This window comes from Poeciliopsis prolifica, unplaced genomic scaffold (genome assembly GCF_027474105.1).
Source record: "Poeciliopsis prolifica strain line A6 unplaced genomic scaffold, Auburn_PproV2 SCAFFOLD008, whole genome shotgun sequence".
Taxonomy (NCBI): domain Eukaryota; kingdom Metazoa; phylum Chordata; class Actinopteri; order Cyprinodontiformes; family Poeciliidae; genus Poeciliopsis; species Poeciliopsis prolifica.
In genome coordinates this window covers 11,030,062-11,056,597 of record NW_026562383.1, presented here as the reverse complement: position 1 = coordinate 11,056,597, position 26,536 = coordinate 11,030,062, and the positions used below count along the sequence as shown (strand labels likewise).

At 36.6% G+C, this 26,536-nt stretch overlaps 1 protein-coding gene across 1 annotated transcript in view; it reads left to right on the top strand.

Annotated features, from left to right (window-relative positions):
* The window catches only part of gpc1b (glypican 1b), a 60,828-nt gene extending 39,184 nt beyond the window's left edge, over positions 1–21,644 (top strand). The window contains exons 5-12 of the mRNA XM_055033104.1: positions 4,030–4,257; positions 5,239–5,402; positions 9,746–9,911; positions 11,000–11,124; positions 12,998–13,126; positions 13,385–13,518; positions 15,420–15,595; positions 17,558–21,644. Coding sequence (XP_054889079.1) covers positions 4,030–4,257; positions 5,239–5,402; positions 9,746–9,911; positions 11,000–11,124; positions 12,998–13,126; positions 13,385–13,518; positions 15,420–15,595; positions 17,558–17,763 — 1,328 coding nt within the window. The 3' untranslated portion in view covers positions 17,764–21,644. The remainder of the gene's footprint in view (positions 1–4,029; positions 4,258–5,238; positions 5,403–9,745; positions 9,912–10,999; positions 11,125–12,997; positions 13,127–13,384; positions 13,519–15,419; positions 15,596–17,557) is intronic.
* The last annotated feature ends 4,892 nt before the right edge of the window (positions 21,645–26,536 follow it).

Sequence of the window (26,536 nt, the reverse complement as noted above, 5' to 3'; positions counted from 1 at the left end):
AGGAATAAAGGCTTCCATTGAGAGCTTGTGATAAATGGCATGCATTATGTGATGTGTTGGCTTGTTTAATGTAGGGCACCTTTTAATAGTAACTAAATTCTCTCTGAGGTTTTAGCAGTGTTCCTGGGGCATAGTGTGTTGGTGATAAGTGTTATCATTGGTGGAGAGTCAGTCAGACTCACAAGCAGTCTAATGGCTCCCAGAAAGCCATTTGCCCATAGACAGTACAGGACAGAGACAACATTTGGTTTGGCCTGTCATGTTTATTCTTGTGTTGTCCTCGCAATAGTAGGACAATCTTCGGTATGTTTAGATGAGGGTGTATTTTGGCTTTAAGATAACTATTATGCAGTAGTAACAATTACTGCAGTTCTTATTTTCATACATTAAAAAAATAACTTCTCCAGCAATCTCCATCCAGTTGAGTGTAGAGAACAAAGCTGAACTACTGGTAGAAATATGGTAATAATTTGGAAAAAATGCATGTTGAAATACAAGGAAAGAATGTTCTTGCTTTTACAGTAGCGTGCTAAGTGTGTTTGTTGACTAAGTAGTTAAGAATAAACTGATTGACTTAGTAACGTGGAACAGTAAGAGGATATGGATAGTGTAATGGTAAATGTCTAAAATAGGTTTGCATAATAAAAAATTTGATTTTTTCAAAATAGAACTCTATACTGAGAAATGTGTACTGTAAATGTCTTTCTAAGTACTTATTTTCTTCAGAAATAGCCACATGGTCTGTTACTTTAATATTAGCATAAATGTATGAGTTTTTTAAAAACTTTGTTGTCTTTTTGAATTTTTATTCTATTTTCATTTTGGTTGTTATCTTAGCTGCCATATTCAGACGTGAACCATTTACATATAAAATGCACGCTCATTAGATTTGGAATATCCTGGAACACTTTTGACTAAGCAAAATATTTCCAGTACACAGGCCCATTACATTAATCTTTCTTTGAGTCATTCTTGCAGTTCATATCTACAAGTGAGAGAAATCTTGGGGTTAAGTAGAGTGTTTGGCAGCTTGAAGAGCCTCTCCCCAACCTCCAGTGTGTCCCCCCAGATTTCTTTCCTATTATTCAAACTCAAAGTGTGGGAAATACTGAAGACAGACATACTACAACAAAAGCAACCATGCACAAGAGTTCATGTGGAGTTGATTATAATTTAAAGCTCAGTATTGATTTGTACAAAGACAGTTGTGGTTTTTAGAACTGAGAATTTTCATACATAAAACTTGTCATTTTGTGGTAAGAAAAGATTTGTGTCTTTTAAATGATAATCTATGTGTATTTGGTAAAGTTTAGAGGCAAAAAGCAAGAAACTTAAAATGAGTATTTTATATATCAAAGAGCATAGGTATGAAGTGTGGGGTGATTATAGATGGAAGCATTAACTCCACTCTCATCTCAGGAAGACATTCATTTGGGGATGCATGCCTCATTTACCATTTTATCGGTGTGTGTATGCATGCTCAGACAACAATGTGGTTGTCGCTTTTTGCATTTTCCTTATCCAGTTCTACACTCATTAAATACTGCTTGCACCAATTTTTAAAATATGTCGCTCAAGTGGTTGGTCTCTGACACAATGCAGAATTTTACAAAATAAAATTTTTTGAAAGAAAATATGATGTCAAAGGAAAAGAAAATACACACTTACAAATGAAAAAAAGCTCTATGTTTATTTATACTTACCTATAATTAACCTACAGCTGCAATTGATTCTTGTTTTAGCTCTATAACCTCTGGGAAATTCATATTTGTCTTTCTTCTATAAATGTAATATCAAACCATCTTGTGTCTCAGTTTGTGTTTGCATGCACAGGATAAATGCAATCAGACATTTTCCAAGTTCTCTTTGGCCACAGAGATCATATGGAGATGTTGGCAATTCAAATAGCCCCAAACTATAGTATTTGCTTAGAATTTCTTAAGTCTTATTTTTTTAAGTTTATTTTTTTTCCCAAGTCTTGGAAAAATTTCTTAATTTGGTTGTATCATCTCGCTGTTGCTTAATTGTCAGCATTCTTTGTCTAAAGTCTTTTAATCTTATTTTCCTAAGTGACCTAAAAGTAACCAGATGACATCTTCATGCAATACACAGTGGTAAACAATAAAACTTTTTTTCTTTTTTCTTTTTTTTTTCTTTCCTGCGGTCTGAGTGGGAGTTAATTGCTCTGTTTTGGCCAATATGTGGTCTACTGTGGGTAAAGGTTTCACTGCTAAATGTGTTTGTCGACTAAGTAGTTAAGAATGACTCAATGAGGTGTACATCCTGGACAAAAGGAAATGGATCATTTTCTAAAATGTGTTTGTATCCAAAAAAAAAAAAAAATGTTTATATGTATATTCTTTCTAGAACATAGGTACAATTGGTCCTACCTGTTTTTTCATTAGTAAGCTGCCAGTTTATTGTGTTAAACAAACATTAAATTAATCCTGAATAGCATTCAATCAATCAAGTTTATTTGCATAGTACATTTTAGCAACCACGCACTTTGCTTCTTACTTCATAAAAACACAGAAATATAAAGTTATACAAGGCATCATATAGTCAACAATTGAGAAAACCAGAAACAAAAAAATGTATTTTGATGAGCGCCATCACCAAAATCATCAATACACATCAAATAGTTTGGTCAATGTTTCATTGATAATGATTCAAAAGCAACTCTAAACTGCTAGGTTTAGACTTGAACAAACTCAATGTTTCAGCTGTTATGCAGTTTTCTGGAAGTTTGTTCCAGATTTGTGGTGCAATGAAGCTGATTGCTGCCTCTCTGTTTGGTTCTTGTTGAGGGGATGTTGAGCTTTTTTTTTTTTTTTTTTTAACACTTTTTATATTTTAAATTCTTGAGATACTCTCGTCACTGCTGTTGTTTAAATGAGCAGCTGGATTGCAACAAAAAATATTTTGATTTAACCACCGAGCAGTTCTGTGTAATGGGGCATGAGTAGACCAAAATTCTTCCACAGTGATGTGAAATACTTCTTAATTAGTCATTAATTATTGTAAATGCTTGTGACAGCTGATTCTCCAAGGGTGGCACAGTTTATTCAGTTTAGTGGACAGTTACATATAGAGCCAGGTTGGTTCTATATGTAACCAACCTGGTACAATTGCTACAGATTATGTTCACTGACATTGTTCTGAACATGTATCGAAACAAGAGAAATTAGAAATAGATGTTTATTGTTTGTTTTGTTATTTTTTTTAATACATTTTTATGCACCAGGGTGCAGACTAACATTAAAATGCAGACTCTGGAAAGAAAAAAAATATTAATAAAAAATATTAGTGTGGCTTTGTTTCATCTGAAATAAAACATGAATTACCCACATCTCAGGAGGTTGTCTTTACCAATATTCTGGGGTAAGTAAAGAATGGTATTTAACCACAGTAGGATTTAGGTTTTTACCTCAACGCATGGTGAATGCTTAGAAGTTGCAAAAAGCAGTTGAGATTTTGGTTCTTTTTAATAAAGAGTGGGTAAAGCAGAACTGATATATGCTGTCTAACAAGGCCAGTGCTTAAATTATGCTACACAGATGGGGCAATATGAGCTTAGCATATTAAATCCTTATGTAACTCGAATGCTGAGATTGACTTTCGCTCGTTTAAATGTGGGTGTTATATTCATTTCATATGATTCTATTCCTGTAATCAGTGACCATGGAGATTTTTTGTTGGTTTTTCATTGGATGTTTATGTGTGAGCGCCTCTGAAACTCGTTTCTGAAACTTGCAGGATTTTGGAAAATTCTTCAATGCAGAAAATAAAAATAAAGGTTTTATAAGAGAGGTATCAATTCTGCCATTATAAAGTGTGAGCATGGCTCCACATAAAATAAGCTATATTCAATAGTCAAATAAGTTTTCTCTGTCAAATCAAATTCAATCCAATTACATTATCTGTTGTGATGTTTTCTGAGCTAAAAAGATTTGGTGAACAGAGTGGCTAATTACAAGGTTATATCTTATGGCAATGTACCTTAAATGTGCCTATTTTTGTGTTTTTCAGGCTACATGGATGATTTAATGAATAGGTCCAGAGCCACCCTTCAGGATACGTTCACTTCAACATGGGGGTTTTTATACACCCGAAATTCCCAGCTCTTTCATGATCTTTACCAGGATTTGAGGGACTACTACCGGAGTGCCAGTGTTAATCTGGAGGAGGTGTTGAATGAATTCTGGACCAAGTTGCTGGAGAAGCTTTTTTACCAAGCAAATAAGCAGAGTTCAATAGGTAAGCTATTTCAGAAAATAAAGCCCTATTTTGTGTTGTTTCAAAGTGTGTGATGTGGAGTGTTCTGCATATATGAATGACGTAGGCCAATCTATTCAATCTATGCACCATACAGCTAAGAGATAGAGTTGTGGAGAAATCAAAATCAAGTTTAGGTTATAAAACAATGTCTCTTAATATTCAATCTTTCAAAAACAGAAGGAGAAAATATTTATCAGAAAAATTATTTGTGGGGCTTTGTTTCATCTTAAATAAAACATGAATCACCCACATCTCAGGAGGTTGCCTTTACCAGTATTCTGGGGTAAATGAAGAACAGTATTTAGCCATAGAAGAAGATACGTTTTTATCTCAAAGCATGGTGAATGCTTAGAAGTAGCTAACAGCAGTACAATTGCAAACCTACCTGGGCATGGGAGTCCACCCAAAAAACATAAAAGGACATTAAACAGAAAGCTCCAGAAACCTGGTCTTTGTAAAACATTGGCTACAAAGAGGTAAGAACTCCTGTTTGTCGTTTAAAGCCATACAGGGAGCACAGCAAATATGAGAAAGAACATGCTCTAATCAGATGAGAATAAGGTAGAATGTTTTATATAGTCATATTTTCTTAAGGGTTCTTGAAAATAAAATATTTACATAAAATAATTTATTTTTAATCACTTCACAACAGTATGGCAACATGGACTGAAACTGATTATTTGCTTTTTTTTTCTGGTTGGAAAAACAAAATATGTCTTATGTTAATGACACAGAACCAAACTATAAACTGGAGCTACAACTGAATAAGAAAATTAAACAATTTAGCATGTTTATCATTTTGTCATTTTAAAGTTATTCCAAGGAGTGCATGAGAAACTAAGATGATGTCAATTTAAATCATATTCTATGGATTCCATGCATCTTTGTTTTATGTGAAGCTCTACGAATACAGAAGGTTTTACACATACATAAAGTTTTACAAATGCTTGCCTCTTACAGATGAGGACTACCAGGAGTGTGTATCAAAGAAAATAGAGACACTTCGACTTTTTGGAGAGGCCCCCCATAAAGTGACGACACTGGTCACTCGTACATTTGTGGCGGCACGTGCATTCCTCCAGGGACTGCAAACTAGTCGAGAAGTCGTAGGCAAAGTGTTACAGGTAAAACTTCCTGCTCTCAAATCTACAGATCCTACACTAAGTAGTCCTGTTTTCCACATCTTGGAAGAATATTTTCACTGCTTTTGAGAAAAAGCAATTTCTACATGTTTTTTATAATGCTGTCTTTCAGTTGCTACATTTTTATTAAGTGTGCTAAAATCCATGTGTGCCTGTCTCGTTAGATGCTCACAGCTAAGTTCAAACTGACTCACTCATGCAAATTTTACCACTCCTTATGAGCAGTATGAAGCTGTCGCAGATTAATGTTGGTAGAAGCCATATACCGTATAAAATATGTCTTGCACTGTGGACCATCAGCCCTCGCAACACCAGTTAATGTCAACTCTAAACTGAAAAATGTCTCCCGGGGACATAGGGAGGGTTAATATGTCCCAAGAGAAATGGTTTTCTCTGCACATAACCCAAGAATAAGGTTAAGATTGGAGCAAGACCAAGAAATCATTTCGTGGGGGAGCCATTTTTGATGCTGCAGCTAAAATTATCTCTTGTCAGGTACTGGATTAGGAGCGTGGTAAGAGAAGTAACCCGAACAGGAATGCAGACATGCACTTAGCAAAGAAAGGCATGAATTTAACGTGTATTGTTTGTTGATGAAAAATCACAAGGTAATATACAAGAAGCTTGAAACCAGAAATTCCAATATAAAAACCAACTGAGACTTCTTGTAGGGAATTTTCTCTATCCTTTATGATTTCTGATTTCTCTTGGAGATTTATGGTATTGCTGGCACAGGAGGAAGGTACTGAGAACCACACAGCATAATTACACTGTTCAAATTATTTATTGGATCACACTGGATCATTTCTTACTTAAAACTCAAAATTAAAATAATTTGACTTTGACTCATTTCATGACTTTAGTGCCTTGAGGCATTCAAATCAGCATGGGACTTTTATGCCTTTACCTGTGATTTGACTCAGGATTTGGGTGGAGGACCTTGAGACATACTTGTGACTTCACTCACTGTAACCAACTCAAATTATTGATTAATATTGTTGATTCTTTCTGACTGAAGTTGTAAAGATATGTGGGTGTTAAAATGGACAAAGTCAGGACAGAGCTCTTAAGCAAAATTTACATAAATCATCAACTTTTTGTAGTGAGCATGACTACAAGAAATGACATTGTTTCGAACAAAGTTGGCATAAATGATTATTGCTTAAGGATGGTTTGATTAGAAAATAAAAGTGTGCAGTTAAAGAGTGTCTGAAAAGGGAAAATAAAGATAAAGCTTAATTAAGTGGCAGATGGTTAAAATAAATGTTGATTGACAGAAAACAGATCTGAGCCAGAACTTGCAATCTCTTTTTCCAGTAACACATTAATTCCACCCTTCCTTTGCTCTAGGTTATGCCAGCTGCTTTGTCCTTAACTTTCTCTGGACTGTTTTATTCCCTCAGGAAGGGGAATGTTGGAAGTAGGCCATGTGCTGCACAGCTGACTCCAAAGGCAAGCAGTCTAGATTGTCTCGCTCTGTAGTGCAATGAGAATGGGAAGTTTAGATATCCGTGCTAATTACAGAAGAGAGACAAGTACTGGGAAAGATATAAATACTGAGCTAAGGGTCAGACAGAGGTGGGGTAGCAAGGGTTGAAAGGTTGAAACTGAGACAAGTAAAGTATGTCCCTCTACAAGATACATTAACATAAATTGGATAGCTTTCAACTACCTCTTATACAATGTAACCATAGGGAGTATTCAGAAAGAGTCATTTGACAGTTGTACCTGTGTGTATCACCCGTGTGAATGGAGAAGTGTGAAAATAATGCTCAACTTAGACGATATTCTACTTTTTCTCATCATCATTCACAGGATAGACAGAGAACCTATACCTTCATTAATTCTAATTTGATCATAATATTTGCAGTAAAATTATTTTATTGCAACCATTGAACCAGCTATTTATCTTTTAAAAAAATACATTGAATTGTCTTTATTTCTGGGCCTCTTCTGGGATTTTAAACACTCTGGGTAAGTACATATTTTATGTAGCAACTAGGCTTCGGCCAGCATAATATCGTGACTACTTCATGGTATTTTGGAAGTGACACAACAATTTCAAAAATCTAATGAGTCTCGATTTTTTTGCTTTAATTTAGAAGAGCTGGCAAACCATGCCATAGCTTGTCAAATTTAGCTTTGAAATAATGTTAACTTCGGATGAGTGATTCATTGTCCAGTGGAAGTTTTTGCATTAAATTGCATCCTGGCTGAGCACCTCTTTCTGCTCCCCCTCAACTAGTCAAAATAAAGATAACCTTGTGTGTAGTTCCACGCAATGCATTTCATGGCACTCTTTCCTTTTCATACACATTGGATGTTTTCCATGACATTTGTTTGTCTTCTTCAACTGAAAAGTGAGACACTGTTTTTCAGTGTGGAGAGACTCACAAAGAGAGAAATCAACAATAAGGCAATTTCTTTTTTTTTTTTTTTTGGTAAATTTTTTTGGGGCTCGGACCCCAGCAGAAGACATCTATACTAAGAATTGCCACCAGCTTGAATGGAGAGTTTAGGGCAAGGATTAGGATCTTCTTTCCCCGGTGCCCAGACCCTGGTGGTGGAGTGGGGACCGGAAAGGAGAGGAGTCTGAAAATCCTGGGAGTGTGAGGGTGGAAATGGGGTGGAGACAGGTTGAAGCCAGCCAGGGAAGCAGAAGGATCCATGGCTATGACAAGGTTTATAAGGGGATTCTTGAGCGATGATTGGGTGCGGCAGAGACAAAGTAATCGGATGATGCAGGTGAGGCTGGAGAATTTCTCCCTGCTTCAATTTGCACCTAGGCTTAATTTCTCTACCAGCTGAGTAATGCACATAAAAATGTGGGGGAAGGACAGCACTAGTTAACTTTTTGCACCATAAAGGACATTAAAAGTTACAGAAAATTCTAGTTATTCCACCACTTTCTTTGCCATCTCTTTAAAAAGGATTTTAAGCCAAAGTTTGAAATTGCTGCTGCTTAAGATCAGACCATAACTTGATACTGGTAACCAACTAATCACACAGGACAAGTATTTTTAGGAGTATATACCACAGCTTTACCATTATTTCTATTCTAAAGGACATATTTAATCCACAGTTGTATGTCAGCAAAAATGTTATTAACCTTATATGACCTTACATTGCTTGTTTCATCCGATCATGTGTCTTTTTGGTATTCTGCCCAGTCATTGCTGTATACTCAACTAACTCTTGTGCTCACTCAAAAGCAATCATCTGTCTCATCCCTAGCTAATGAGGGCAGTAGTATGGATGGAAAAATGGAAAAAAGGAGAGAAGGAATGAGGGTGTGACTCATCTGTCATATGAGTTGAAATTGTGTATGGAAATGTGTTCTTTTTTTTTCTTTTCTGTTTCCCTTGCACTTTATGTTGCCTCTGTCATAAATGACATGTTATTTCCACTTATTCGAATTTAAGGAAATCTAGATTAATACCCTAACATGGCAAGTCAATCTGTTTCAGTTATCTTAGTTACTTCTATGGAAAGTTGACTTAAGTACATTCCATATTTTGTAGAATGATCAAAGTGTCTTTGTCTTTTCTCGCTATCACACGTCATTGCCCTATTTTTACTCCAGATTTGATCAAATGTGGCTTTAACTGGGACTTTACAGCTGGAGGAGGAGTTTCCAGTAAAAGCATCAAGCTGGCCCAGATGTCAGCTTAGAAGAGCTTTGTATGCGTAGCTGGGCTCATTCCACCTCTCTCCTTCTTTCTCCCTCTTGCACAGATACACACACTCCATACTTCTTGAGGTTTTGTATGCATAGCTGTACTCTCTTGTGAACAGAGCTTACTGGTATTAACCCAGTTTCACTTTTCACGCACGAAGTCCTCTTCCCCTTTGGGAATGGCCTTGTGGAATAAAAAGAGAAATGCAGGAGGCAAGAAGGACAGAGTGGGGGGCTGAGAATACCTGTATCAATGTCAGGGTCTTTTCATCACATGTAAAAAGAAAAATAAATTTTAACTTTGTGGTTTCCAAGGGAACAGTGCTAGAGGAAACTACTGTGCTAACTCAAAGTTCGCCACAGGATGTGACCTCCCACTGTTTTGTGGCTGTTACTGCCTCATCAAGAACCATACTTTCCACATTACATAAAATAAAGCTACATTTGCATAACCCAATTTTCACTTCTCCAGTAGAATAAAAAAGTGTCACAAGAAAAAGAGAGAGAAAAAAAGAGATCAAATGTCCAGGTTCATTAACTTTTGATTTCAGATTGTCACTTTAGAAAAGTGAGACATGTTTGACAGAAGAGTGTCAAACATATTTTTGTCATAGGACCAACGTTTATTTTTGCCTTTGCCTGACCACAGGTGCCACTAAGCGAGAAGTGCGTGGGAGCTATCATGAGAATGACTTACTGCCCCCACTGTCGTGGCATGCCTACTGCTAAACCCTGTGCCAACTACTGCAGCAACGTCATGAAGGGCTGCCTCGCCAACCAGGCTGACCTCGATACAGAATGGTCACATCTAGCAGGTCAGAGGACACTCACACATACTCATACACGTTGTGAGGATACTGTAAGTTTGTACAAAAATGGTTTTGTACATTTTTGTACACTTTTGATTTGGTATTGAGTGTACTAGTCGAGCAACTTTTTGCGACTTCACACAACACTTATATGTACAACTCAAATGTGTATTTTGCTGTCAACAATTAATGTCAGTGTCAAAACAAAGTAGAGTTTAAATAATTCCGTCCATCCATAATCTGTTCACCCTTGTCCCTATTGGGGTTGGGAGTTGCTAGTGCCTGTCTCCAGCTGCTTTCCGGGCGAGAGGCGCGGTACACCCTGGACAGGTCACCAGTCTGTCACAGGGCAACATAGAAACAAACAGGACAAACAACCATACACACACATGCTCACACCTAGGGAGAATTTGAGAAAGACCAATTAACCTAACAGTCATGTTTTTGGACTGTGGGAAGAAGCTGGATAACCTTAAGAACCCACGCATGCACAGGGAGAACATGAAAACTCAGTGCAGAATGACTCCGGGCTGGGAATCGAACCCTTCTTGCTGCAAGGCAACAGTGCTACCAACTGTGCCACTGTGCAGCCCGAATTAATTCCAATTATCACTAATATCTGGTATGTGATGGACTCAAAAGTCACCATCATTTAGGGGAATACAAACCATACAGCTTTAATGAGAGTCAATTGAACTTCTGAAGCGTTTGGTGCAATAAATGCATAACACTGGCAAAACAAATCTGTAAAAAATATTATAACATAACTTCTGTTCATTGATTTCCAACATAATATGAAAACCATTGAAATAATGGGACAAAATGTCTTTCACTTGCCTACATTGACTGTCCCATTCCTTTAAAGTTTCCCCATGAAACTTTGCAAATCATTAACTAGCAGGTATATCATATAATTGCTTACCTTCTGCAGCATGATACTCAAGCACCAAGGATTCAGTTCAGCTGCATATCTTCTCACGATGTTGTTTGTTTATTAAGACACTGTTAATATAAGTTGCTGAACAGATGACCAAAATTTTGTACTAAAAAGCAAGTTATTCTTTCATTGTTTCTTATTTTTTAATGGTTTACAGATACAATGATTGAGGTGGGAGAGCGTCGCTTGGATGATGTGGAAAGCGTGATCCTTTACCTCCCAAATCAGATATCAGAAGCCATGTTTAGTATGATGGATAACATGGAAACCATCAACAGTAAGGTTAGATTGCACTTTGATTTACACACAAAGATTTAAATACCTACTCAGCCACAAAGACCGGTTTTATTGCAAATAATAATAATAAAAAAAATGTTCTGATCCATCGAGTATCTTCTGCTTAATCGGGTCTGGGCTGCAGGGACAGCACCATTAGCAAAAGGGGCTCAGACTTCCCTCTCCCGTGCCACTGATGCTACCTCCCAAAAGTGTTCCCAAGAATAACCTTGTAGCAACCCCTATAGCATGACCTGAGGAACCTGGATGTCTGAGCTACTGCTTGATGGAAAAAAATCTTGTTTACTTTTCAATTCTCAGGACAGAAGCTAAACCGCTTCTCCTGAATCCGAGACTCGATAGACTGTCAAAGTCAAAGAGTAAAATTCAAACAGATATTCTGAGGTGTCCTATGGTTTGCATAGTTGGGGCCCTCTCCTTGGTCCCCTTACTTACAAATTGTTATCGCATCCATGTCTACCACTTTGCAGGTGTGGTCTCGATTCTTGAGGTGACTTTAAAGAGATATTTCAAGGAATCATTTAACTACTATATTGCAGTGACTTCTGAAGTGGTGATGGAATCACCTTCTCTTTTGTCCTTTGCCCTGCATCCTCCCAGGTGGAAACATGTCTTGCTTCTACTGAGCACTGCTCAGTGTATTTTGGTTTTCTATTTAGTCCAATTCCATTGTAAAAATGGCCCATTCAATCAAACCCAAACCACACCACTCCTAGACCTCCTTTAGTTGTAAGTTCATAGGACAGAGACACACTATGAGTAGTTTGGAGCTACTGGCATCACATAGCATAGTTCGTTGATTTGGAAACAGAAAAACCTGTTTCATAAGACTCCAATTTTCCCCTGCAGATTTCTGTGCTTACTTGAAAAGTAATTTAAAGTTTTCAAAAAGCTTTTAAAAAGTTAAATGTGTTTGCTAACGATGTAAAATAGAATCATGGATAAAAAGTCTCCTCTGTCTGATATATATTGAAGTACTGTCTTTTATGTCTAGTTTTTCCACAATCTTTGTTTACATAATACACTAAGCGTCTCACCACATTGGTGCTATTGTACTGCTTCTTACATCTAGTTGAAAATGAATGGTTTTGAGTCATGATGCAATCTGCATGGAAAGCTTTTATTTACAGGCATAATGATGTTTGGGTAGCAGTTCTATATGGCATTCAACAGCAACTGGCAATAGTACAAAACAAACTGATTGAGCTGTTTAGTGAAGTTGGAAATCCAGGTGGATGGCAGAAGAAGAAATCAAAGCTTCCTCTGTTCAGGTTTCCTAAAGGGCCAGTCTGGCCTGGGGTGAACTGTGGCCTGGTGGGAGTGTCTCTCACCTGTGTCAATATGGTAACCACACACAGTGTGAGCTTCTGAAGAAAGTGCTGTGTTTAAAGTTCAGTGACATTCACTCTGGCATGTAACTTTATCCCAACAATAATGTACTGCAGTATCATTGATAAAACATATGGGGGAACATGGCTTTAATACAGTTAAAAAAAAAACAGTTTGAAATAAATAAACCAAATCAAACATTTTTCTGTGCATGGAGTTTCAGAGATTTTGTTCTTGTGTCTGTGTTTCAATATATTGTCTTAATTTGGAGACAATTAAGACTCAATTAGCTGTGAGTCAGGTTATATATGAAAAGCACCGGCTGATTTTGGGCAAATAATCAGTGGCATGTGTCTTTCTTGGTTTTCAAAAAGTAAGGTTTGTTTCTACTTTTACCAAAAAACTGCGTTCCCTTACAATGTTGCATAATCACTGAGAGTGCTTAATTGTCCCTTTCATTAATTTGTCCCCTTTCTAATGTTTTTCCCCATCCTCTTCTTTTCTTATGTTTTCTTGATTCCACCTCCAGCTGTTCCAGGCATGTGGCAGTCTCAGCGAAGGAGGAGCCACCAGCTCCGGATTTGAAGATATCACCAGCAGAAGAAGGGTTGTAGTCGATGACAGGTTGGGAGGGAGAGTCACTCAAATCCCGAAGTCGGTTAGTATTTATCTAGCTGATTCTAAGCTTTCCTGTCCTGTTTAGATATGGACATCATTAGAGGTTAAATCCTTTTAGCTTGTGCACTCAGCTTTATGTGGACAACTATTAAATGATTAGAAGCTGTTAAATATTAGATGGCCAAATCAGTCAGAAAATGCACAGTTGATGACGAGTGCATTATTTTCCTTACCCCTTCTATTTGAGGCTGCTTTGTTACTGTTTCTGTCAATGACCTCGTGATCAATTCTGCTTTAGGTGTCTGACGTCAACATGAAGCTGAGAGAAATACGACCATATTGGATTTCCCTACCAAAAGTTCTTTGCAGTGACAGAGTTGCCAGTGGAACAGGGGCTGAGGACAAGTGCTGGAATGGCATGAGTCGTGCCAGGTAATGATGAATGACAAAGAAATTTGTTGTGAATGCTTAATTCATATGGAGGTTTTTTTTCTTTATATAAAACAGCTTTTTCACAAAAAGTTAATATTATGGGAATAATTAGATGTAAAATGCTGTGCAGTTATTGTAAAACTTAGCAATTAGGGTTATTCCCCCGCAAGATTTTTGCAAAAACAAGGGAAATCACATTTAGCAAAAAATTAGATTATTTTAGTAAGGTGATGATATGTGAAAAGAAGTGGGACAATATTCCACTTTATTTCACCCCATCTTTCCTTCAAGCATAAGATATTTTTAGTGAGATTTTTCTCACTATTTCTGACAGTTTTTCTGATATTTATCAAACCCAAAAGACAGCAAACACCAAGTACAAGTCAACAACTCATCTCCTTGCATCTTGTAAAGTTTAACTGTAAATATTTGTCTTCCAATTGTCTCATGTTTCAATTTTGCCTGTTCTATACTTCACGGGTACTTAACAGTCACACAACGTATAGTTGAGCAAATATTTCTCCATGCAGTGTGCACTCTGTGACTTTTACATTTAATTATAACCCTCTTCCTTTTCACTGAAGGATTTTCGAATATTATCTAGTCGAGGTTGTTTTTGTGCTGCAAAGTTTTCTGTAATTCAAATTCAAGTTCCAAAAATTAATTTTTTGATTGCATAATGTTAGAAAAATGCATTAAAAGGAAAAAAACAAGACAAGAATCACACGAATTTGAGTTTCTGTGAGTGTTTTACTTGCCAACAAGAAAAAGTACACAACATTTGTATGTCAGTGCATGTCTAACAAACAGTTAGTAGGATTATGTTTCATACTGAGTCTGTGCAAAGAGGCATCAATGGGTGATTTTTGCAGCCTTGCACAAAACACCTGATAGTGGGCAGTTTCTTGCCTCCTAGACAGGAAATGATAATGGCCAAACATTTTTTTCAACAGATGTCTCTGCCTTGCATTCTTAATCACTCTGATTGAACAAGAGGCTAAAATTGCTCAAATAAAAGCTGAGATTTTCTGGATGAAAATTGTGATCAGTTATTCTATCACAGTGACAAAATGTCATAGCTGAGTTAGGCTACATTAACACAACAGGTTTTAAGTCTCATTTCCAGTTATGTTGGAATTATAATTATGTTATATTAAATCCAATTTGTTTTCACTTGGTTGTTTACACTCCAAATTAAATCTGACTTCAATGACAGTTCTGTGTGAACAGCTTAAGTCCCAAAAGCGATCCACATGTGCAGAGGAGGAACGCTGACATCATACACGATCACATTGTTAATAGAGGTAATAATGGATGGAGAGCTTATACTGTAGATAGATTTTAAAGTTTATTTAGCAATGGGAGCTGACAATATTGTCACAAGATCATAACAAGACAACAGAAATGAATAAAAAAGGACGCACAACTAATACCAATGGCCTTTTGTAGACCACAGCCAAGGGAGGTCATATTGTGATGTGATGCGTCTGTGACACCAACATCTTACATAAGTTCATAATCATAATTTTCATCCATTGTTCACATCCAAATTTACCGCATCTGGCTTCTTCTGACACAGAGTTCTGATGTATGTCTTACATGAATGACATAAATCCAAGATAAAATGCGACAAGACCATTTAAAACTGCAGATGTTTGAAAACAATCGTGGTGCCATCTGAATTAGCACCACAAATGTAAATGGCACAGATCTGATTTGTATTGAAAGGTGTGCAATAAGGCAGAAGTAGGATGTTCAGCCTACAGTGAAAAGTGGATGAAAAAAGCTGATTTGGGTTGCATTTGCTGGCTGTGTTAAATTAGCCTTAGAGTCACTATAACATCATCCAAATAAGCATATAAAACTGGTAGTGACAATTTTGAAATGCTTATGTTTACCAGGTATCTGCCTGAGGTGATTAGAGATGGCCTAGCCAATCAGGTCAACAATCCTGAAGTGGAGATTGACATCTCCACACCAGACGTAAACATCCGTCAGCAAATAATGCTACTGAAAACCATGACCCACCGGCTGAAGAATGCTCTTAATGGCCAGGATGTGGATTTTCAAGATACCAGTGAGTAATTTGAAACATAGTTTTTACCATCATCTGGAAACAAGTCTATCTGATCTATGCTGATCTAAGCAGTTAGGCTTTTTATGTCTTTCTTTAATTTTTTGGAAACCTTGCAAAATTAAATTAGAGGGATTGATTAATTTTTTTTAATTATTGACTTTCAACGTGAGTGACATACAAAAAATGTGATTCTTTACCATTTACATTTACCAAATAAATTTTGAACTTCAAATTACTAAATTATTTCATAGTTACGTTTTTCAACATAAAATATATATCAGTTTGAAGAATTTTTTAATTAACTTACTAAGAAATCTTTTAGAAAAGAACATAACTTGCTATTGAAATTGAAATATGTAATATTGTGCTATCATCAGGTCATTGCTTTAATGTTTGTGTATAGCCCTTACATACATTTTGTTGAGCCTTTGTCTCTCTTTGTTCATCACAAGTTATGTTCAAACATTTTAATTTTTAATTCTTGTTATCAAGGAAAGTGTTTTGTAGCTTTCTTTCAGTCAGGAGACTGACACTTCACCACAACCTAAGGGGCAGTGCAGCTATTGCATATGACCTGCATTATCATATGTCCAGATGATTTTCTTACTCTGATGTAGAATCATGGAGAGAATCATATTATTTTTGCAATGCAAAAATAATATTGGTAGAGGGTCTGGGGCTCTGGTTTCTGGAACCAGCATCTGTAAAACAAAGAAAAGACTGAGAGACGGGTGATAACCTGCAGTAAACAATGAGATTGTGGAACAGCTTATGGTCTTGTGAGGTGGCATAGTCATTGGCAGGGGCAGAGATTCAACCTGTGCAGACCTCCGTACAAGTTTAGCCCAGAGCTTCTTAGAGCGAGTGGTTTGTGAGGGCGAAGTCTGAGCAGTGGAAGGTTTGGAGATCAGGTAATGCAGGCAGGTGGTTTCAAAGCTGCTGTGGTTGATTGAGGAGGTAGTGTCTGGAGGAGATTTGACACAAGGAGCTTTGGTGAGGTGTTTTGTGAAGTAGCCAGAAATGAGTTCAACCTGGAGAGCACAGAATAATGAAGCAATAGACAGGTTCTCAGGACAGGCAGTTTTAAAAGGAAACTACAGATCAAAGTGCAAGCAGTCAGACCCTGGGGGCTTGATTCTACCCAGAATACACAAATTATCAGGCTTGTTGACAATAGTCCTTCAAGATCACCTGAAGAACCTCAGCTGGTGATTAGATAATTGCAGCCAGGTGTATCGTCTCCAAGAAGATCCACCTTGCCCAATCACTGTTTGAAGGAAAAGTGTCGCAAGCACACATGCACAGGCATAAATGCACAACCTAGATCATGACATAAACAACTGGAGAAAATGTGCCGTTTCCCTGACATTGAATTTATAACAGAAACAATATGACAAAATCTTTGAAGACATGGAACTCTAATTTTATAGTAATTCAGCATACTTTGATATGGGCAGCTGACCCATGTTTGTTTGTGACATGAACTTCATCAACACCTAAAAAAAATCTACAGCTCCTTGGCTTAGGAAAAAATCTTATTGATTTAGAAAGGCTTTGTAGAAAGGTAACACTGTCACTTATCATTGCGCAAAATTGAAACACAAGGTACATATTCAATAGTGTCACAGCTGTATAATTATCTTCTCAAATCTTGCTGCAAACTTCATATCAAGGTAAACTGAAATCATGGACTTTTAATTTATTTGTAAAGTTGTTAATATTTCCAAGACAGGTCCTACGAGACAGCTTTTGTACATTGTTTAACCTAAAAAATCCATAAGGTAGGCTTTCAAAGAATGCTCTTGTAGCATCGTAACATTAAGACGATTCAGTGAAATATATCTTTTTCCTTTTCCTTTAAGTTTTAAAGAGGGAAACCTAATGTAAAGACATATAAAAGACATTTAAAGTGTAATTACTACATGCTTAATAGTCACAGAAACACCTTTTTTTTCTTTATAGGTGATGATGTCAGTGGATCAGGAAGTGGCATGTGTGCAGATGACATGTGTTCCCGGGGCCCACGCCTTGTTGCTCCAGTGACCGAACCACCCAGAGTCTATGTCTACCCACCAAGGAACAAGGAAGTGAGAGGTTCATCGTCACAAAGTCTCCCTTCATTCAGCATCCTTTTGCTTTCACTGCTCATCCTGTTGCTGCGGCGATAATTGGTGGGAGAGTTCTTCCTGGGACTGAGTTTGGGACATGGGGGACTGGAGAGTTTTAAAAGACAGGGAGGAAATATTAGGGGTTAGTTTCTTTGCCAAAAGTAAGCCAATTAATAGAAACTAAAGCAAAAGTTACTCGAATGGACCTTCTTTGGTTTTAAAACACAATGGAGTCATGAGTATTGATCTGTGTTTCTGTTCTTCTCCTGTTCTTTATTTGTCGGTATTCTATGACACTGTTAGAGTTGGTCTTTTGGCATCCTAGTGTTTGGGTTCTCTAAGACATTATAAGACTGTACAGCTAGCAGTAATTTAGATATTGACATGATGGGAAGAAGGAGAATGGAGAAATGTGGTAGCCCCTATGTACACATTTGATCTCCACTTTTAATCTGTAGAAATTATTTATTTATTAGAAGTTATCAATAGAGCAATAATTAGACTATTCACATCACTGGTTTAAAAGCAAAAAGAAAAAAAAGAAACACACAAACTAGATATTCAAAAGACAACTTTCAGGAAGGATAATCTGAACAACATGACCCATTAGACCTGTTGATGTATTAGGCTTTGCAGTGCTATTACATATATTTTTTTTTCCTGTGGAGGGATCTGAGCTGATGCCGTCAGCACTTTCTGCCCATTTATCTCTTATCCGCAACAAAATTTGTCATAATATTCACACAGACATGTCCCTTTTACACTGGGGAGAAATGTGTCCTGTCTTCCATTCCATCCATCCACTCCTCCATTTGCTCCCACCACATCCAAATCCCACACCACCCAGTTACCCCTTTCTCCCGCTGGCAGTGAAGCATCAAGCTGAGGTTCCGGTTTAAGCAAAGTGCTCACATGACTGGACATAGTCTCAGTTGATAGAGGGTGGAACAGTGAAGTTATTTAGATGGCTGCCCTTGTCAGAGAGCAGAAATGTACGCAAAAGCAGAAATACAACTTTCCTGCCCTCACATTGTTCAGTACTTTTTTTCAATGTTCACGGCAGATCAAAGCTATTGTACACAGTCAGAATTTTGGTGCTGTGGGCTTTATGTGTGCGTGTAACAACAATTACAGTCAAGGAAAATCAAGCACATCCTTGAAATTCATTATTGTGTTAATGGCAGATGAAGCAGTGTACATATTTTTGTTTGTTCTTTTTTGTTTCTTGGGGAAAATATCAAACTAATTCATCCACTGATGTATGTCTAACATGATCTGTTTGCCACTTATTTCCATGCGACTTCTTCATATGACTGCTACTTCTTAGTCTGGTCTGACTCCTTTCTCCCTTTTTTAAGCTATAAAGACCTCTCTTCATGCTTGTACATGATGTCGAGGCAAAGATGACAACGACACAGTACTTTGTTATGTGTCAACCTTCCAGGGAATGTTTTGGGAAAACATTATACCTTTTCCTGATAAAATGCTTGCAAGGGAGAAACCATGTACCACATTTTAATTCAAAGATGTGTTGCAGGTCTCATTTTGAATGAATTCATATGCAGGATGAGGGACAATGCTTGCGTCTATGTATGAGTTCATTGCGTAAATCCAAATGTGTGTATTTGTCTGTGACCGATAAAGCAAAGAGGGGACAAACAAAAGAGCCTGCATAAATCTTGTTTGGATGGCACAGAAAGGAAATCTATTAAAATGTTCTGGTCTATTAAAATGCTCCGGTCTAACAATGTATGACAGAGCGCTGTTAAACTGACAGCAATAGGAGATTAATATCGTCCATTTTTCAAAAATAGCATTTTCGACTACTGCTGTAATTGCTCACATTCTGTATTAATGGCTTCTGTACTGTCAGAATTGCATGTGACAACGAGATTGAAATAGAGGAATTAAATTGATGTGATTTTTAAAATGTGTCACTGCTCCAGATGGGACAGTCCATGGAAGTTTATGTTAAAAAACAATATTCTCTGTGCCCCTACATTTTTGGAAATGATCCAACTCCAAAGTGCATTTGTTTCATGTGATAATAGAAAAGTCTCTTATATTGTCTTCTGTCTATATCTTTTTTTCTAGAAAAAAAGGAGCTCTATTAATGAATGAGTTGTTTCTGTTTGACTGTGTATGTCTTTTTTTCTTCTTTTTTTTATTGTCCCCGGTCAGAAAATGTGCCTGAGACTGCCTTTGATACTTTGGGGTCAAATTAAAAATATAAAGAGAGAAATGATACAATGTTGGTTGGAAAAAAACCCAAAAAACAATATATTTTAACAAAAGCCTTTAGTAACACTGCAAGGGTCTCACTGTGTGACTGAGAATAAATGTGAACACCCTAATAAGAGCAAGAAATTACTCACTGTCATGGTGACATTCCAGCTCAAAGACAACCCTTTGACTTTCGAACGATAACTTCAATTTCAGTGACTCCCTCACAATGTCATTGGCTGAAATTTGCACAACCCCCTTCAAACCTCGCCCTTTTTTTTCATTCATTTTCTGATCTCATTAATTTGCTCTCCTTGTTCCCATCCCATTTACCAAAACATGCACTTTTATGACGCCACAAAATGGCATTGTCTGCACAAAGACATCACAAGGTACTCGATCAATGAGAAAGTCAACACCTTCCAGAAATGACTATTGATTTGGGAATGTGTGTATGCAGATAGATGTGGTCTGGCATGCTGAGTCCTGTTTGAGGATGGTGACAGAGTGTAAACATGAAGCTCCAAAGTGTGAAAGGAAGCTTGATAATGGTTTGCACTGATCTCAGGTCAGCATGTATCATACAACCCTGCCTTCATTCATCGCTGCTCAGTTCCTTGCAAAAGTATTCATACCCCCTTTTTATCCATTTGTCACTTTACAAACACAAATTGGAATAAATTTGATTTCGATTTTTTTGTGATAGACCAAAGCAGAGGATCACATTAATGTCAAGTCAAAGGAAAACATTTTTTTTTGTTTGCCTGTTTGTTTTTTTACAAATAAACATTTGAAAAGTATGATATTTTATGTATTCAGCACCAATTTGCAGAATCACATAATTAATTTTGTAATGAATTTTTTATGGGAAATACCTGAGCAAGATAAGACTAAACATCTTGCTAATTTTGTTTCCAAGCTCACTCAGATTGGATAGAGACATGAAGTTTTACGTTTTGGTACAAATTCTGAATTTGATTTATATCTGAACTTTGAGTAGATCACTCGAATGCTTGGATATTCTTTAATCTAAACCCCTTTGTCCTATGTTTAGGGTTGGTGTTCTGCTGGAAGATGACCTTTAGAATATTGCTCCTCATTTTGCACCATACTTCCTCTGACCAAATTTAATTTTTTTTTTCCCAAATTTGCTTAACTGAATTATCCCCACAGCATGATACTGCCATCACCATGTTTCACTGAGTGAATGGTGTGTTTATGATGATGCACATTGCCAGTTTTCTATCACACATTGTGGTTTGCGTGTTGGCTAGGACGTTCAGTATTGTGCTTACCTGACCAGAGCACACATTTCCACTTGCTCTGTGTGTTCAATACAAAACTTGTGGAAAACTGTTTTTAAAGTGTTTTTTTTTTTTTCAACAATGGTTTTCGACTTGCCTCTACTGTATGAACACTTTTGCAATGCACAGAAGGTGGCAAAACTGCAATCCATACTACCCATCTCAAAAACAATGTCCTTATTTACGCTCGGAGTTTGAAGAGTGTTTCAAAGTGCTAACAATATATGGGGAAAAAAAATGTTTTATTTCTGGTTTAGATTTACATTGATTTTATTGTTATCAGAAATTTATTGAGAGTGTTTCTATGGTGAAAACAGGTGCCATAAAGAGTTGGGGAAATATCTACAATAACATGTCTCACTTGCTGTTGTACCTGCAATATTGTGTCAATTATATACATTGTAAGATTTTCAACTTCCCTGTGTCTGGTCTCTTCAATCAAGGGTGTAATTTTATGGGTGTCTCTTGAAAATTTAAGTAGAATCACCAAAAAAATCACCAAAAAGATTTGTTTCAGTAATTCAATTTTTAAATGTACACATTTTTACACTTTGACTTGAATGCAGCAATTTGAACATCTAACTTTTTTAAGATAAGTTCTAAGTTTCTTTCTTGAGATTGTCAGCAACTGTCTGCCAGGTCACTTTCAACAAAGCAGTTTTCCCATAATGGTGTAAACTGTATTCATAAGCATTATATGTTAAGTTTTTTTTATTGTTATTGATGTCAATTTATAAAGTATCTCCCTTTTTTAATAAGCTTATTTCTAAGTTTATGTTTTCTAATCTATAATCATTGACCACACTCAGAGTACTAAATGCTGGAACTATCCAGTTGTGAGAGAAAGACCTTTATAATATAATGTTCTTAAGGTACTGAAATGTATCAACTTTTCAATAATATTCTAATTTATTAAAATGGACTTGCATTTTCTCAAACTATCTGCCTACATGAGACAGAATGAATGCATAAGTGAACAGCTTTTGAGAAGAAAAATGTGTGATGCTCATTGAACTAACCACACCATCTGTTCGAGTCAATTTCTTGGAGTGCAGTGGGACATTCTACTACCTGGAAAAGGCCATTATTTTCCAGGAATGACGTCAGAAGTGACAACTGCTGTCAAGTGTTGTCACACTGCAAAGCGGCCACATGCTCAGAGCTCACTAAGTGCATTCTCTTGTTAAGTGTGAAGACAATAGTATTATGAGACCTCTTGGGTTTTTAAAAAAGTTCACTTCACAGTGATCATATGGGAGACATTCACAAACAGGGCATTGTGAAACTGAGTAAATGCAAGAACTGCAAACCACACTGAAGAAGCATCTGCACAGTTGTGGTTTCTTTCAGTTTTGTTCTATTTGTTTTTCACATTACATTGGTCCTCCCAGCATAGAAATATCTATTCTAAGTTGGTCAGACTCAAGGATAGACATTTCAAAATGCATCAGCTTTGTTTAGGAGTTAATTTGCAGAACCTTTCCTTTAAAATAAGCAAGGAAGATGTGGGTAAAATTAGTTTTGATGACTCATGCATGAGGTTAATGATTGAGCAGCAGTTGTACCCTGAAGGTCTTCTGCTCCTTCGATTTGTTTTTCATAATTGTCCCATAACCAGTTCCCACAGAAGGTTTTAATTATCTTCAGAATCTCTACTTAATCACGACATCAATCTTATTTTCCCGTTTTTTTAAATTATTTGAAAAAGAGGAAATAAAACAAAAATGCCTTGTTTTCTAATTTATCTTAATCCTCCCTTTTATGTGCATCAAATATCAAGATTTATTTATATTATTTTTATATTCTGAGCATCAGAGAAATTGTGATTCCTATAGATGCCGCTGTGGGCAACCTCATCCTTATTCCGCCAGGTTTTTTTTGTGCTCTCTCCTTTTTTGATACTAGGAAATTATCAATAAATAAAATGAAAACCTTCCTTATTGCATTCAATAAAATTGTCAATGCAATCTTCAACTCACACAACAGATAATTTTGACCAGTGAGGTGGAGCCCTTACAGTAGTAATCCATGTGAGATTACATTATCCTCTGGCAAATTTAATTTTACCTAAATTATTGCTGCACTCTACAGTCGTCATGCATTTAGGCAGGCACATACACAATTTCAGCTATTGATTGTGTCTGAATTCTCTGCTTACTTCACACTCTGCTGCACAAATACACAGCTCACTCTCAGCATTTTGGCTTTTAGTTTGCCCTCTAGTTCACAACATTTTTATGAGTGACTGCCTCACAAAATTACATGACCTCCATGTTTAAAATATCAACACCAAGGAACAATACACAGCAATAAAATCTCAGTTCACCACATATGCCTTTGATTTTATTATTCACAACAGTATGGAAACGAGTCCGTCTTGTAAACCTAAACAAGTTATTTTAATGACGCATTGTAACAAATGCAGTATATGTTCATCTGACTCACTGAAATAATCCTCAACTTAAAGTAGAATCCCTTGCAAAAGTATTCATACCTTTAGAACTTTTTTAAATTCCAAGGGATTTCATTGAGATTGGAAGTGCAACTGCTAAAAACATAGTAAATTAATGTGGAAATGGAAGGAAATGAAGACATCCCCAAATAAAATTAAGTGCAACCTATTGTCTAAATGAGTGACTAAGCTAAAAGAGTTAACCTGTGAATAATTTACTCTAAGTACAAATACAGCTGTTCTTTGAAGGCCTCTGAGGTTTACTGGAAAGCATTAGTGAACAAACAACATCATAATGACAAAGGACCTAAACAGACAGGCTAGTTATTGCAATTTAAAGGTTGAATTTGAAACAAGGTTTCAAACATTATTCCAAATTCTGGAACACTTAACAAGGCACAATTTTATTCACTATCTGAAGGAGTATACTACAAGTTCAACTCTACCAAATCCATAAAATGCCATCTGCTGTTTGATACAAAAACACACATTTTGTTCATAAAGACATCTTAAAACTATATATAATTTTTCTTTCACTTCCCAGTTGTGCAAATCTTTGATTAATCTGTTGCCTATAATCACTGTAAAACACAGTGAACTGTGACAAAGTGGTTGTGAATACTTTTACAATTTAACCTCAAATAAAGAGATAAAACATGTAGACTTTTCAACCAAACTTTTAGACATAAACTAAAAGATAACATAACGTAAAAGATTTTCCTCCTTTCAGGCACTTGAGATTCAGACTCGGTTGTTTTGTTTTCTAATTATTACATCAATGACTATATTTAAGTTGAAGGTTTTAACGTAAATTCCCTTTGTCAGATGACTGAGTAGATGACTCAGACCTACAAAGGTAACCTCAGTCCACTCCATACCATTGTGCATACTGCCGCCCTCTGGAAGATGGGTTTTATTGCAGTTGAATTTTACTTCACAGTGAAATTTAAGAACAAATAATTATTCAGTTACAGTTGAGCTACAGTGATTTGATGAAGTTGGGCATTGATTAGTATTGGCATGACCTAGCCAAGGAATGTATGTGTTAAAAAAAAACCAAAAAAAAAACTCACTTCTCATCTTTTGACCCTCTCTGACAGACAGTGTTAGTGGATGTCAATGTATGAACTGTGACATTTATTACTTAGGAAAAGACAACAGACAAGAAAATTCTCCAAGAAGTTGTAAATCAAGTCTGTAGGATTATTTGCAGGAAACAATGAAGAAAGCAGCGATAAAGCCCAAGAGAAAGAATGATGAGGAGCACAAAGTCTTTTTGAATGTAAGTGTGAAGAAGAAAAACTCGACATGAGGACAGCTTGAGGCCTTAATCCGTCTCTTGCATTTTTCCAAATTCTATTTGGGTTTTGGAAATGTAAAAAAACAATATTCTGCCCACTAAACATGTATATGAATAACGGTTGTGGGAATTGCATGATTCAACAGGGTATTTTTTTCCACTTCTGTTAGATTCACTTTTATTTATTTTATTAATTTAAAGATTTATTAAAAAATAAAATCCTCATTTCCTCAATTTTGTTTAAGCACAAAGATAAACCAAACAAAAACAAACGTGCGTGTTCTCGCATGGTGTCACAAGACAAGCCGTATCTCAGCGTCTTAATAGACAGCTGCTCCATTGCGTTTATGGCTGCTGCTCACTGGGCTCGGTGGGAAACAGTCTCCGTCTATGCCACAGGTAGGTTTGTAAATCTCCAGCATGTTTGTATTGCTTTCTCTCACTGATATGCCTCTAATCTTTTAGACGTGTGGAACAAAACCTTCAACTGATCACACGAAAAGTGGGAACCAGTGTTTGTTTGTTTGTGTTGCATAAAATGTATATGAATGAATAATGGAGTACTCCCGTGAGATTAATTCTTAATAATATAAACCTATTTACAATAGTAATAAGAAAAGACATGTGCATGTACAGATTATTGTAAAATGTTTTTTGATATTGACAAAACCCAGGGTTGATTATCAGCCTTGTTTTACACAGGCCAGGTTTCTGTTCAGATCCAGTTCCAGATCCTGGATTCTGATTGTCTGTTGCCAAGTGGACCAGGCTGGTGAGCTAAACCATACAGCGAATCAAGAGAAATCTCCCATCCTGTCAACTCCTTTCCATCTGGTAGGAGGCATTCAAGACCACAGTGCACTTTCATCCTCTCTCTGGACTGAACCAAATTGAATTGGATCCTTTCCCATCATTCCTCTCACCTCCATCAAGGAGCTCAACCTGTTAAATATTGGCTTGGATAAGGGGAAAAAAAACAACAACAAAAAAACCATGGATTATTTGAAGAACTTGTCTGTATGTGTTGTAAATATCCTTGAATACATTTCACTAATTTTGGACTATCTGTGTGTTTTTACAAATTACCACTCTCTCCAGCAGTCGAACTAGGAATTTTTCTGATCCAATTTTATGAACTCACTCATAATTACTCATTTTAATATCCATATAAGTAATATATGTTACATTAGCAATGATGAACGCTGGCATTATTGAGGGATGTTTAGTTCCTCCAGATAACGGGTCCGTACTTCGGGACAAATTGTGACCTCCAATTGGTCAACCGTACAGTGACAGGCGGTGTCATGTTAAATGAGCATTTCAAACAATGGTGCTATATGAAATGATTTTTGTTTTTCTGTTTTTTCTCTTCTGGTCAAAATCAAATGTCTATATGTAACCTAGTTCCAATTTCACCCCAGTTTACTTCCTTTTCATCCTTCCTAAATGAAGTGGAACAGCTCACACCATATTGTTCCCAACAATGAACTTTGGAGTTTTTGTGGGGTTGTGCATCCTACAAATACAGGATGTGTGCAGTTAAACTCTGGCTTC